Source organism: Temnothorax longispinosus, chromosome 3 (genome assembly GCF_030848805.1).
Source record: "Temnothorax longispinosus isolate EJ_2023e chromosome 3, Tlon_JGU_v1, whole genome shotgun sequence".
In the NCBI taxonomy this organism is placed as follows: domain Eukaryota; kingdom Metazoa; phylum Arthropoda; class Insecta; order Hymenoptera; family Formicidae; genus Temnothorax; species Temnothorax longispinosus.
In genome coordinates this window covers 8,350,965-8,366,762 of record NC_092360.1, presented here as the reverse complement: position 1 = coordinate 8,366,762, position 15,798 = coordinate 8,350,965, and the positions used below count along the sequence as shown (strand labels likewise).

At 34.9% G+C, this 15,798-nt stretch overlaps 2 protein-coding genes across 3 annotated transcripts; one reads left to right on the top strand and one right to left on the bottom strand.

Annotated features, from left to right (window-relative positions):
- Positions 1-2,559: 2,559 nt before the first annotated feature.
- Positions 2,560-11,319, bottom strand: LOC139809563 (facilitated trehalose transporter Tret1). Of its 2 annotated transcripts, none has more exons than XM_071772533.1 (2): positions 10,918-11,319; positions 2,560-4,846 (listed from the first exon to the last, which is right to left on the bottom strand). In XM_071772533.1, the coding sequence occupies exon 2, from the start codon at positions 4,802-4,804 to the stop codon at positions 3,389-3,391; it is 1,416 nt and encodes a 471-aa protein (XP_071628634.1). In that variant the 5' UTR covers positions 4,805-4,846; positions 10,918-11,319; the 3' UTR covers positions 2,560-3,388. The 2 variants fall into 2 exon arrangements, with proteins under 2 accessions (XP_071628634.1, XP_071628633.1); XM_071772532.1 differs by lacking the exon at positions 10,918-11,319 and adding an exon at positions 5,394-5,633.
- Positions 11,320-14,439: 3,120 nt separating this feature from the next.
- Positions 14,440-15,770, top strand: Cox5a (Cytochrome c oxidase subunit 5A). The gene is made up of 2 exons (XM_071772538.1): positions 14,440-14,779; positions 15,360-15,770. Exons 1-2 carry the CDS (start codon positions 14,566-14,568, stop codon positions 15,608-15,610), a joined length of 465 nt encoding a protein of 154 aa, XP_071628639.1. The 5' UTR covers positions 14,440-14,565; the 3' UTR covers positions 15,611-15,770.
- The last annotated feature ends 28 nt before the right edge of the window (positions 15,771-15,798 follow it).

Here is a 15,798-nt window from a genome sequence, read left to right as displayed (position 1 = left end):
ACGTGAAACTTCTTTTCTCAGCCTTCTTTCTAATTTCTTTTTATTTTCTGTCAGAAAAATTCCGATAAATTAATTTATTAACCATCTAATTCTCTTTCTCCTCCTTTTTTTCTTTTGACGCAAGAGAATTTGTAATGCGCGGTTTTATTATCACCGCATAATAAAGATGGCTATCGATGAAACAATAATACAATTCAAGAAGTTAACAAGTATAGATACATTTTAATGAGCTTATCAATTAATTTGACGCGAAGGACATCCTATCTACATCCTATCAAGGTGGCACTCTTCAATGGATACTTACAATGAGATGAACGTGAAACTTTTTTTCTCAGCCTTCTTTCTAATTTCTTTTTATTTTCTGTCAGAAAAATTCCGATAAATTTATTTATTAACCATCTAATTCTCCTCCTTTCTCCTCCTTTTTTTCTTTTGACGCAAGAGAATTTGTAATGCACGTTTCTATTATCGCCGCATAATAAAGATGGCTATCGATGAAATAATAATACAATTCAAGAAGTTGACAAGTATAGATACTTAAAAATCAATTTGCATATTTATAAACCAGTGGTTTTGCGATACTGCAGAAACACTACGCACGTACAGATGCAAATGACAGTAATTATATAAGTATGCCATCTAAAATGTATCATCTCTCATTAATAGTCGATTTCACTCAATACATCAGCCATATGGTAACTCAAGTAGCAAGCTGGCGTTATCTGTCGTAATTTTGACGTTAAAAAGACGACAAATAACGTTAGCTTGCTACCTGGGAATATAGAGTTGAAGTAAATGTCCCAAAAATATATCGCGTGCAAGTATCCGTTATACCATACACACACACACACACACATACACAAGCAATCGTTTCTCTAAGACTGATCTGTTTGTCTTTATATATTTTTCTCTTTCTTTCCTTACCTCTTTTTCTTTTTGCGAATCCCTAGCTATATGTGTTTATTTCTTTTAAATCCAGAAAGCGTGCACACATAATGCAGCCAAAAATATTAATATTCTCTTTTTAGAACACGTTCGTATGCGTACGTGCAGCCACTTGGCGTCCGTTACCAGCGTATCACATGTACGATGCGTGAGACACTTTAAATTGCAATATCGCCGTGATGAGCACTGGAAGAACACTGATTTTAGATACATGTAATATTACGTCCCATTTGGTCTCCCTATTTTATAGTATTTTTATATTAATTTTTTTTCTTTTATCATGTGACTAATTCAATTTTATCTTTACTTATTTATATTTTCTTATTCATGTCTCAACTTCTTTTATATTATTTATCGGCTGATAAAAATTCCGTGTAGTTCGAAACGTTCTGACAGTTAAATTGATAATAATTAAATCACATTTTATTTAATTTGTAATTACTTAATTCGCTCGTTTACGTCTCCTACGATCTCCAGTTGCTTTACATTACATCCAAGTATAGAAAACAATACCCGTCGTTATTTAATTCCACGAATGTGATATATGAAAAGATAATCAATAATTACCTTATCGACAACTTATTATCTCTCGATCGAAGTCTGTGATCAAAGTAACAATCTATTACTTAATTTGCTAAATATAAATATTTCCTTGCGATTTTATTCTCAAAATTGTATTCTCGATATGGTATTAGTGTAAAATGCTTTTATTTTATTTTCCAAATAAAAGCTCACCGCGTTTTCGAAAGAATGCATTTTATTCAGATGTTCGCATATATTAGGTTTACTCGTGTTCCAAGAAGCTCTAATGTTTAATATACTTGACAATTGATATTTAACATATTTAGGCAGTCTATATTTGCATAGCCAAGTCCGTGTCGAGAGTCGAGAACAGATTATGCAAAGAGTCTACTACAAACATTGTCGGCGATAAAATTTAACATATGCAACGATATCGGTAAAATTTTGTGATAAAGATCTAGAGTTTATAAACAAAATATGATAGTAGAGAAATTGGACAATATTTAACATAATTTCACAGCGGGACAAATAAAAATTGGACAAATCTTGTATTTCACTATTTAATCCTTTCACGTCTGATTTCTTTTCAGAAGAGGAATATATAAAAGAGGAATATATATATAGTTTAATTATTTTTAGAGATCTTTGGCTGAATACGAACACGAGATCAAAATATGAAAATTTAAAATAACTAATTTAAAGACTAAAATATTTTCTAAATCTAATAAAATGCGTTTATTAAAAATATTCATTACAGAATTTCTGGAGTCGTTTAATACAAATATGTTAAAACATAATAGATTTAACATAATGGATTCAGAATGCAATGCCAATGAAAATGTATCGACAAAATGTATATTAAAAAGAACTAGATAGCAAAGTTCAAGTTTTCGACCTAAATCTCTATCGTATATCACGCTTATCTTAACTTTTACCTGTAGAAATCTTTCTTTTTATATTTACTATACCTTTTTTTAGATAGGATTGTTCATAGAAATTAATATTTGTTAAGACTGGAAAGTGTAGACCTCTGTGGGAGGAAACGAGGACTAACGCATAAAAGATTGGATTATATGATAAAAAAAAATAGGATAAAGAAGAAATTAAAAACAACTTTTATTGAGATGCAGGGAAATCACGTACAGGATTACAATAGATATTGAGTCACCTATATTTTGTCGAAGATGCGAATTTATGTTGGATGGTCAACAATGATTTATTTGCAGCGGGCAAACAAATATCAAACATAACATACATATAATAATAATGCTAGCTTAAAAAAATAGTTAATAATCGATAGAAACTTTATACAAGTTTACCAAAAAGTCAGTCTTAAAATATAATATAATATAATTGCCATATCATTAAGACGCTGATGCTTCTTTGGATCTTAAAGGGCAGATCAACTAGCAATATTTGCGAATTATCTTAAAATTTTCGTTTCTTAGAGCTATGATATAAGACAACAATGTAGATGTTGAATACTATTTTACGTTCAATCAATTTTGTCACATTACTAAAGTGTTTCCTTCAGCACGTGATACTATTGCACAACATAATTTCAGAGAAAAGAGAAAATATATTCTGTCTGATCATTATTTACTTATTAAGATAAAATATATTTTGTTTAAATTTCAGTTGGTAAATCCTCCGGGTGAGAGTTAAGAAGATAGCATTATGATATAATAAAATGACAATGTGGACATTGAATAATATTACGGTCATTCTCGAATATAGAATACCTACATGCTGTGCTGTGATACGAGCTCGATACAATGTATTCAATTTATAAAATGTGTTGCTTCATTTATACACTGCAAGTTATTATATGTACAACTGTAAAATGTACATCAATAAGTACAATTTGTATTCTTCTGCTAGTCAAAAGAGTCTCTGATCAATTCTTGATCGATTTCTAGTCTCAACGATTCAACTCTTTTTGTATTTGATCCAGCGACTTGCCCTTGGTCTCCGGAACCAAGAAGTAAACAAATAAAATGCCGATGGCGCAGAATAAAGAGAATATCCAGAAAGTACCGTAGGAGCTCACGGCGGCGGTCATATCAGAGTAAAATTTGGTGACTATAAATGCCATAAGCCAGTTGAATAGACAGGCGCTGCTCCCAGCGACTCCCTTCACCTCCGGCGCAAAGATTTCCGGCATCATCATCCACGGGATTGGTCCAAAGCCGAAAGAAAATAGTATGAGAAAGACGCAGAGCGGAATGAGCGCGAACCACTTGATATCATCGAAGGCAGTAGTATATGTACTACAATAAAAGTAAATTCCGAGGAGCAGAGTCATTAGGAACATCACTACGATCGATGCCATCAGTAAAATCCTCCTGCCCAGTTTATCGATGACAAGAGTACCAAGGAACACCGATATTACTTGCACCGCTCCTACGATGATACTAGCTGTACTGGGCTGTATGGAGCTTCCGGCTTTGGTAAAGATGTCCGAAGAATAAAAGATGATGGAGTTTACTCCGCTCATTTGTTGGAAGAGCATCAATCCGTAAGCGATTATAAAGCCTTTCTTCGCGGCCGGGGATTTGATCAAAACTGCGAACGACGCACCGCTCCGCCTAGTTTCTTCAAGCGCCTCACGATGCTGTTGCAACTCGGCTTCAACATTATATTGATCGCCACGAAGTCTGATCAAACTCTTCCTGGCGGCTGCCTCATTACCTTTCTTCAGGTAGTACACTGGAGTCTCTGGCATGAAAAAGAACGCTCCGAAGAAGATCAGTGGCATAACAGCCGAGATAATCGACAGAGTCCACATATTATCGATAACGTCCCCAAGGACGTATGAGATCAGGATACCTATGGTGAGCATCAATTGGAAGTAAGAGCCGAGCGCGCCGCGAATCTCACTCTCGGATATCTCTGCTGTATATAGCGGGGCAGCTACGCAAAAGGCTCCACCACTGACGCCGGTAATGAATCTACCAAAATAGAACATGAGTACCGAATCCGAGAAGATGATAAGTAGCCAACCAACGGTGAAGGGAACTACCATGATCAGCATGGCAGTCTTCCTCCCGATTAAGTCCGCTAACATGCCAATGGGAATGCATATCGCACCCGCTCCAAGAGTGGTGAGTGATCCTATCCAGGAGAATTCGGCCGGGCTAATTGGTATCTTATAATCACGTATTAGGTTCTTCCCATCTTCACCGGCAGGCGATGACCAGCCGAGCACCATGCCACAAGCGAGAGCTCCGAGCGTCGCTGCTATGCCCGCCATGTATTGCGGCAACTTCTTAGCTTTACCAAGCTGGCCATTATTAGAGACCAAGGTCTGTTGCGAGATAGTAATCTTCTCGGGCATGGCTTGACCACTTGCTGACAAAAGTGGTGTACTCTCGTCGGTCTGGAAAAGAAATATTAATTTGAATTACAATATTGAATTATAATTTTTCAACGAATCTCTCTCTCTTACGAAACATAAACATAAAACTTTAACAATTTGGATTGGAATATAAGGCAATTTTGAAAGACAATATTATTTGTCAATACAACTTGAATACAACGGCTATTTTTCATATAAACTACATAATCCATTTATATAGAATATTCTGTAGTCAATATAGCTTCTATTCAAGAGAATGACATTTATTTACTTAAAAAAAACCCTGACAGGAATTATTGTTTAACATTGCCCTATATGTTAAAATCTTTCTTTTTTTTTTTTTTTCATTTTCTTATAATTATGACGATTATTTCTAGCTTCTTCTTAAGCTTCAAAAATAAAATTATAATACAAATTAATGAAAGAAAAAATATTAAAAATCTAAAAAATTTGTTACATATTATTTCATCGCATCATTTCATCAGCATTTCGGTCAGGAATGTTCGTTAAATATAGACAAAGCGGGGACAAAGGAATATGTTGAAGGACACAGGGATGATATACGTACGGTCGAGCATGTTGCTGCCGCATTTTCGGCTTCCCACACAAAATCCGTTACCATTATGAAATCCTTTTAATCTACTCTAATTTAGCAAAGAAATTCAACGGTCCTATATCGGTTTGACACTTTGACATTCCAGATACCAGCTCGTATGACAGTTCTTATGATACGGTTACAGATACACGCGACAGCATGCGACGCACTACCACGTTATCTCTGAACGATTTGACGAAATGACGAGGCGTAGACGACGCGGTACAATACAAGAAACGGAGCATTTGTTGGTTCGCTTGCACCTTTTGCACCTCACGCTCTTTCTCTCTTCTCCAACAGCCAAACATAATATCTCTATCTCCTTTCAATTGCAGAAAGTGCTGAAGAATGCCAGCCAGCTGAGCCAGCTAAAATCCACAACAAAACATTCGGAGTCGCACTTGACATCTACCGGCGAAGGTAACAATTAATTGCGCACCGGAAAAATGTAAATAATACCGACATTGTTTATTCTTTTTTTATACATCTTCAATTTTTCCGCGAAGAATTACCGTTCTCACGTCAGGAGTAAGATATTGGGAATACCTCATTTGTATAAACAAAAATTGTTTTCAAATATGTGCCATCTTGCTGTTTATATTTATACATTTTATTTTTAATTTTTTATTTATGTAATACAGGATGTTCATTGGCAATGATCCACATGATTTCAAAGGCAGCTGCGATAATCTGACAATGAGTGAAAAAGATTATATGACAAAACTAAGTTTGTTTCACGCGAGCTGCAACTTACGAAATCGAAATTTATTTCTTGCGGAAGATTAAAGATCTCATTTTGTTTTTATGATTTTTTTTGTGATATTCTAGGAAATATCGAGGCAAAGTTAATGATTGCTCAAAATATTATTTTTATCTATAATTAAGAAAGATTCAACTTAATTATGTGACCAAAATGTTCAGTAATAATTAATACGTTACATAAATGATTCGAGATCTCTAGATTTTTAAATTTAAAAAAGTCGCGTATTACAAATCATATCATTGTGACCTTCTTACTTTAATACGCAGATAACTTGGTTTCATATTGAAGATTATCGCGGTTTACAAATCGTTCGATTATATCTTAAAAATATCATTAATCTTATTTCACCGCATTTAATGTTTATACAAAATTTTATTAAGTAATTCCGACCTTCGCATATCTGTATACTTGTTCAACTTGAGCATTTGATAAACATTTTATGAGCATATATATAGATAATACAGATAATTCTTGTGAACAGTGAAACAAGCGTAAATTGTTGTATTTTATTATACGTCACTTAAAGAGGGACACTAAAATTTGTACAAATTTTTATCTATTAGAAGTTTAAACTAGCATTTTTTGTCTTTACATTATGATTGAGTATAACAGTCTCAAAAGAAGATCATATATCGCTTATTGAATAATATCACGTATAACATTATGCAATATCACATTGAGGAAAAAACGTACGGAAAAAGATCATAAAAAATAATGAACAGCGGTCGCGTGATGCTTAATGAAAAAAAAATCGTTTAGATAAAAGTTTAAACGTTATAGATAACAAGTATTTAAAAACGCGCCAAGTTGCATCATTTCGTGAATTTTAACGTTTGAAGTTAAAGATGCCTGATTTATATTTATCGTTTATATTTATTATTAAATGAAATTGACGTTTGATGTATACATATACAGCGATGCGCAAGAAGTCAGTCTTATTTTCTTCGTTTTTTTTTCGACGAAACGCTAATCGGTTTTTTATTGCATCATAAATTTCCATCAATGACATTGAAGTCTGTATAATATCGAGGAGAATAGTATAAAAATGTCAGAGAGAAGTCATCCAATTACGCGGAAACTGCCATAAAAAAAAAGAAAAGTTAATATCTACGAACACGCGCGCGTGTTTGTATGACGTTTTAGATGGTGAACGATAACGAAAAATAAGATATAATTCCGCTCCGGTATTCTGATAACAACATGGATTACATAAACAGTATGTGTGATGTAAAGAACGTGACGTTTTCAGTGCACGTCAATTAATCACGATATTCATCTTTTACTGTTAATCTGTCAGAAGTTCGACAATATACTCTTGTTCATACAAGAATGGAATGAAATATTAAGATTTGAATTAAAGACTCTCCGTAATGCGACACGTAATTTGCTGATTTATTATCAGTCCGTATTATCAATGAACGTATTACTTTTGATAACCTGCTATACAATGCGATATTAATATAAAGATTTATTGTAGTTTTATTGTGTGTAAAACAGTTCGTTTCTCCATATATGTATAGCCCGCATGTCATTTTGTTATCTAAGATCGTGAACCTTCACCTTTTGCACGAGTTTAACACGATTAATCTTCATTGAATGTCGAATAATTTCTCTTTCATGGCTCGCAGACTTGCTTGTTCCGCGATGTTACAGTTTCACAGGCCATTTAATAGTTCAAGCATCATCGGATAATGCTAATTGACACTTCATGTATATAATTGCAACGCGAAGCCAAAGTGAAGTCTTGTATTCCGTACTCATGCAATATTTGCGCTAAATTTCTGGGAACGTTTAACTCTTCAAATGAATGGAATTTTTTCATAGTTACCGATTATTTTATCACGATAATCGCGGTATGTCAATATTTCCCTACGACATTATGCTTCTTAAATTATCGTAGATATCGTAGAAATCAGTGTGATACGAAATATCCGCTCCACATTTTTATTCCATTATTTGACGATTGTAGAAATGTGATAAATATTTTCTCTTTTTTATTTGATCAAGAAAAAATGTGTCATCCGTGTCCTATTTATTCTATCCTAGATGCAATTCAGCATCGTTTTAGCAAAAATGACAATTTCTGGTTTTGTGACTTTGTATTTTAAGGAGCCAATGTAAGCTCTTGCAACATTTATAAATGTTCAATATAAACACTAACATCGAATTATTGCATAATGTTATCGCGTGAGCGCACGTCGCAGCGATAACAATGCGATATAGCGTCGAGTACCAAGGGTTAAGTTTTAAGTGTCGATGAGATTAAACACGATTCCGCGAGTGTATTGACAAACTTTACTGCCATAATTGCGGGCTATATTCGCCTATAATCGACGCGCGATGGAGTCATACGGATTGGAAAAAAAATTATTATCCTCCGTAATATGTGTATGTTGTGTTTCAAGAATATATAACACAAAAATGTGTTTATGTGCGAAAAAATATTGTGTCGGCGAGCTGTGCGAACAGATAAGGTATACCACCTTAGAAATCTGATTGCGACCAGGATGTGATTGCAAACAGGATGTGAATAATCGAAACATGTTATTTAGACTTGATCTACTAATTCAAGATCATCAAATGACATCGTCATATGAGATAAAAAAATAACGTAACAAAATAATGTAAGAAATGAGAGTTTTCTATTCAGCAATTCGATTTGCTTACACGCGAATTTCTGCGAAGCTTATCCGTTAGAACGCATTCACGACTATCGTTATCGTGCACTTGTCTTGCTAAATGCCAAATGTGTTAGTGATGTGCAATACCGTGGTATGTTGAAAATCGTTTGTGATGTATCAGATATTATTCTTTTTTTTTTGTATGACAAATATCCAAAGATATTCAAGCTATATTATGAAAAGTTGCTAAATTTAAATTGTATCTTTAAATCTGACTGTACAATTACGGTACAATAATGGACAAACAAAATTATTAGAATTAATTAAGAATAATATTCAAAAGAAGTAGGTATTTTTACATAATATACATAGGAAATATGAATAATTTATGATATGTTGTCATCGTTTTGAATATCTAACATTCTTTTCGCATTACAGCATACAGATGTGTGCTCGCAAATACCTCGCAAATATGTATTTAATCAACAAATGTACTAATTAAGCGCAGCGATTGCTGAAAGCTTATTAAATGGCAATTAAACGGCACCTTATTTTCGCACCTGCTCGAACAACGCATATTTCAATGTTAGAACTCGTCGATCGCGTCGAAAATGATTTATATAACGATCCGTGTGGTTTCTTATGTAACAACCCGAGGAGGTACCATCCGTAATTTTCGTTTTGTCGGGTTTTTCCGTTCGTTCATCGAAACGCCCGCGCCGCCGGCCGGCTCGCGGAAATCGACGCGGAAAATACAGACTCGCGTTAACGTCGTAATAAGCTGGCGAAATCACGAGTTTATTAAAACATACGCATAAATCGCAACAATAACTGAACCGCCGGTTTATGGATTTCCCCCTTATCTTGCGTATTTAATGATTGCGATACTGCACAAAAACCGAAAGCATTCAATGCAAAGTCGCACGTGTGGATATTAACCGCGGAGCTGCGAAATGTCCCGATGGTGTATTAATTAAATGTAGATTAATATATATTTTCATGTATGTACTCTCTCATATATGTATGTATTTATCAATGTATTTTTCTTTAATATATTCCGTGCATTGAACTAAAAATGTCAGAAAATGTAGAATAGCGCAATGTAGAAATGAGTGTGCGAATGAATAATAGATAAATATGATAAATTGCGATACGTCTATTTTTCAACGATGGCTACTTTTGAATAATCTATAACTGAATCATGCCATATTTAAGAATATAATACATTCACTTGCAATTTTATACGCCATGTGCGTCGATGTGTGTATATATTTTAGCATATATTTTACATATGCGTGTATTTCGACTCTCCAATTATTTTTCGTTACACAAAGTTATAAATAGAATTGTAACGAATTAAACTAAAGTGGGCTTAAAAATGACGTCGATGCGAGTATTTACGCATTAAAAGAATTCGCAGAGTAGGAAGAAGACATACGACGTAAAGAGTTTATAAGCATGCATCGATAACGCGCGGCGGTAACGCTACGTTTTAAATATATTATTTTGAACTTGAACCTATATACGCGGCGTTGCATTACGGTGATAAAAACCGCGTGACGAATTCGAATTCGGACGAGCATGTTTTGCGAAAATACGTGAAAATTCAACGTGCTTAACTCATTCTTAACAACCATTATTTTATCATGCTACTCGACAAACGCTCGCAATGCCTTTTGCGCGCAGTGTCACTCGCATTGGGGTATATTGGGGCGCGATTTATTTTAAAAATTGACAGGCCCGTGTGTGTGCGCGACGTACCTTATTATTTTTATATCCATCCAAAAAGGGATTTAATATCGATTAAACCCCTTACAGGATCACGGCAATACTGATAGCTTTCATTATAAAATGTAATCTTTAATCATAAGATTGTCATCACACATTGCCTGATAAACATAGTATATCGCTCTTCAGAGCGATAAAATCCGAAATTACACTATGTTACATTTTCCACGTTAGCAAAAACAAATATATACGAAAAGGAAAAGAAGGAAAAGAAACAAAGGAAAATGCGTCAAAGGAAGAGAGATGGACGAACGTCGCGTCGTTATCGGCGCGTGGCTGAGAAACTGTAATTTAGCGAACTAATTAAAAAATGTTGATTACATACCGTGACCTTCCTCTGGTCGTACGAAACCTCCTCGATAGTCAACGGTCCCTCGTCGGGGTGGTCGCGGGTATACGGAGGGAACGGCTGGCTATCCTAAAACCGCGAGCTGAGTCGTACTGACCAGCGCGTGTCGTGGCGTACGGCGGAGTATGCGGCGGAGACCCGCGACGGTAATCATCGGCCCCGGCAAGAATTCAATTCTTATCAGTCGCATGCAGTATGTCGAACGCCAAGATATATACGTATATGTATATCTTGATTTAATCGGCGCGGTTGTTTGCGCGCCGACACCGCGCAAATGGATCCGCGAAACGAGACAGGTCATCCGTGCCATCGTATATTTCTTTGTTCGCATTATCCCTGTTCGATTCCGTTCGGTTCCGTGTTCCGTTCGGAGTAATCGGCTCGGCTAGCGCGAGATTGCGATGTCCATGCTTGGTCCGGCTTTCCCGTTCCATTCGACGCGCGATAATTGCACAGAAATGACGCGAGATCATCGTCTTGGGGATTTACGACGAAATAATAAGTAAGCCGCGTTATATCGAATGTGTAAGGATGCTGGAATTGTTCTCTCTGTGTACATCTGGATTACAAGTTTTTTGGTGCTACCATCGAACGTGGTAGCGAAACGTCAGAAATAATAAAAGATAAAAGTACACTATTAAATTCGTAGTGTCAAATTATACTCAAATTGAGTCATTTTTTATCATTCCTGTTGGTCGCCACTGCTCTTACTCAATATGTCGTTAATTCAACTAAAACGATGTTATAATTTAATTAAACCAATAAAGTTAAAATAATACTGTTTTATATGTTAAAATAATAAATTTTGATACACACATATATGCATGGTAGTTAAAAATAACAAAATGTTATTTAACTCAAGGTATTGATTTAAATTGCTTCTTTTAATATTTAACAGTGTAGCTCCGTTTTTCGTGTCGTCAGAAAAAGTGCGTCGCGTCTTTAGGACCACACGTTTGAAGAATTTAGTCCTAGAAAATAAATGACGTTTCTATCAACTTATTTTGCAATGTTGCAATGTATTATCTATATTAGTAGTCGAGCTTGTTGAAAAATAAACTATTTTTCTCTTCTATTCCACTCTATATTGTGACATTTCTTCTGTCCTACTACGATTAAGGCTACTTTGCAGAGAACAAAAAACAATACCGGAAGCGGAATACAAGTCTCCTAGAGTTCGCCGGATATTCAGTTACAGAAATTTATGGATATAAAAATAATAAATCTTACGTGAATTCTCAGGAAAGGCGGAATACAATGTATCCACTTATTTTTCCCCCGTAGAACAATTATAATCACACTCGAGGAAATTTATTCTTTTACGAAAATCTTAACGGTGCATATTCGATCCGATCAAAAGGGAAGAGAAAAATCTATTCTTGTCTTTCTTTTTTCTTTTTCAGTGAACTCGCATGACGTTTAGTTTCTGGATATATGTGATCGTAATTTATTTGTATACCACTTTCAGATAACGTTATAGTGCATGCTAGTGATTTTTCTAGAATAATTCTCAGTGATTGGTATTTTTTCTATCGTTACAGTGATTCACAATTCGAATACCATTCCGGATTTGCGCGCGATACAACTGATAAATAACTGATAGGTTTCATATTATCCGTGTTTTATCTTTTATCGAGAAACCCAGATATACAGATTTCGAAATCGATAACAATCGCTGAGAAGATGAGCAAATCGCATAAAACGTGTTTAAAATATGAGCAAGTCCATTTAGTGTCTTTATTCAAGTGATGGATAAATCAATATTTAACAAATGTAATAACGCTGACGTATCGTCGGATCGCTCATCGGACTTGGTATTTAATTTCATCATGACAAATGATGACCAACATTTTCAGTTTCTTGCCTGTAAACATCGTTAGGTAGTAACTTGGCAATTGCGACATGATAATTATAGTGTAGTGTGAATTTCTATTATCGATAATGCTGTCATAAATTATTGATTCATTTCTTCTATTGTAAGCTGTTATTTTGGAGGAGAAATTAAGGTCCACTAAGATCATAATAAATTTTAATACTTTAGAATTGAACGCATTTTGATAATAAATCTATGGAGGTAATAACTGGATTGTAACCCATAATGTAAATGATCCTTAAAGCATAATTTATATACACGATGTTTTGATTAGTAATTAATGCATGACGTAAATGCATTCAACGTCAAAAATGCCTCCCGCTATCAGATTTAACATTTTTGGGTCAAGCGTCGCCAGATAATTTAAGTATATTTTTTAGTATATTCATCTTTTGAGAAAGAGAGAAAATGCAAATTGTACATTTGCACCACATTTACGAGACCTTCGATTCACATTTATTTCAACTTTTTATAATTCTGGCAATTTTTCTAATAAATAATATGTATACATAATTCTGAGGCAGACTTGATTATAAACTTTAATTAACTTTAATTAACTTGTCGAGTCATATCCATCAATATTTTGTTACTATGGCATGGACAGGGGATTATCAATAATTATTATCATTATCTTGTTGCTTGACGTATGAAAAGAAAGATTAGATTACGAATGGCGTATTATAATAGTTAGAAATTATAAGCAATTCTGTCGAATTAATCGTCGATATAGAATTATTAACTTTTTGTTGTAACATTTAGAAGAATTAGATTATAGACAACGAATTATATTAGTTATTTTGCCTTAAACAATTTTATCGGTTGAATTTCAATTTCGGGCATCGGAGATAACCAGATAAGTATTATTAAAAGATCATCGATTCTGAAAAAATTCTCATGATGATTATCAATTTCCTCGGGGACCCCCAGAAATTCCCGAGAATCCGGAGATAATTGAAAAGTACCGATATTTTATTTGATATATATTCGGCTGATATTTCTATATCTAAACAATTAACTTTACAATTCAAGATTATACATATATATTTATGATTTATTATTATACAGAGATATTTGATTTCATAAATAAGAATACATAATTTACGATGTAATAATATCATATATCTATATTGCCGCGTAATAAGATATTTCTATACAATTATCATTTGCATAATCAAATACGAATGATAATATTGCAGTTCTAAATAAAAATAAAATATTGTCGAGTCGAAAATATATTTGTACATAATAAATTACTATTATCAGCTATTTATTAATTATCTTGTTAGTTCGACCTTTTAATTGTTGGTCTTTAACAGTATCTATCTACGTCTCTCCTCTCGATAAAGTCTGTGTCAAATTACACATTGAAGATTGAGAATTACGAATTAAAGATTATAGAATATTCGACTGAAAAAAACGAATCGATTTAAATTATTTAAAGTTAAAGTATGATTGATCAAATTCTAATTTTCAATTCGTAATCCTCGATCTTCAAGATGTGTATAGTCTTGACACGGGATTCGAGAGCTAGATTGGATTCGAAAATACGCGCCGGTGAGCGTCTCGCGGCCGGAAGTAGATCGCGTCATCTCGGCGGACCTGCGCGGCCTGCGCCCTGCGCCGATCCGACTAATCTGGACGGTCGACTTCCGCCGTGGCCGGTTTACGCAACACGCAACAGACAGATAATCTGTCGGCTGGTCGGTTCTCACAGGCATTTTCTCTGGTGCGAGGATTCTCAGCGAAAAGAAATGTTGCGCGTCGTAGCGACACGCGTGGCCTCGGCGGCGCGCAGCGCGATGGTGCCGCGGGGTTCGGCTGCCGTCGTCGGCACCCAGTGCACCAGGTCAGCCCACGGCGGTCCCAAGGAGACCGACGAGGAGTTCGATCAGCGATACGTGAATTTCTTCAACCGCAACGACATCGATCACTGGGAGATCCGGAAGGCCATGAACGATTTGGCCGGTGAGCGAGTTGATTGCCTCCTCGACCTAAACATCCTGGACCATTGAAACGCGACCCATCGAACTGACCGTGATATCCGTTCGCCTGCGCCGCGAGGAGAACGCGACGTCCGTTCCTTTTGATTGCATCGCGTTTTGCGGTTGACACAAATTGTTTACAGTGTTTTGGAACTGCTTTTTAAATCGTAGCTTCTATTAAAGTTCTATTAAAATTCTGTTAAAACTTGCGGAGTGTTGTGCCTGAGAAACAACCTTTCCTGATATTTTCTTTCTGACGTTTACTTTGCTAAAAGCATCTCACTTTTTAGTCGTTAATTATTTAAACATGTAAGAAAAGAAAGGAAAGACAACTTATTGACCAAAAATTCTACACTGGAAAATCAGAACATTGTTTGATAATCTGTTAAATTATAAAGTAAAATTGAAATATTTATTTGTATCTATATCAAACAAATATTTTTAAATTTTAGATAGCTGCAAAGACTGTCACGATAATATTTTTTCTTTTATACTGGTCTATTATGAATACATATCTGTGTACTGATTATAAAAAAAATAAATTTTATTTTTATTCTGTTTAGGTATGGATCTTGTGCCAGAGCCAAAGGTTATATGCGCAGCGTTAAAAGCTTGCAGAAGGTTAAATGACTATGCGCTCGCTGTAAGGTTCCTAGAGTGTGTAAAAGATAAAGGTGGACCACACGCCGACAAAATCTATCCCTACATTCTTCAAGAAATTAGGCCCACTTTGAACGAGCTGGGTATTAGCACGCCTGAAGAGCTAGGATACGACAAGCCAGAATTAGCCTATGAATCGGTGTATCATATGTAATGAACGAAAAACTATGCTGTATAAATTCTAGTATTTATATATTCTTAGCTGCTGCCTCGGATGCAAACGTTAAGAGAACAATTTGTCAGTAAAACTAAACTATACACATGTATCTGCGTAGTCAGCAGCATTGTTGAATAAACAACCACAATTATATTAACGTCTGTTGTTCATGAAAAATCAAAACA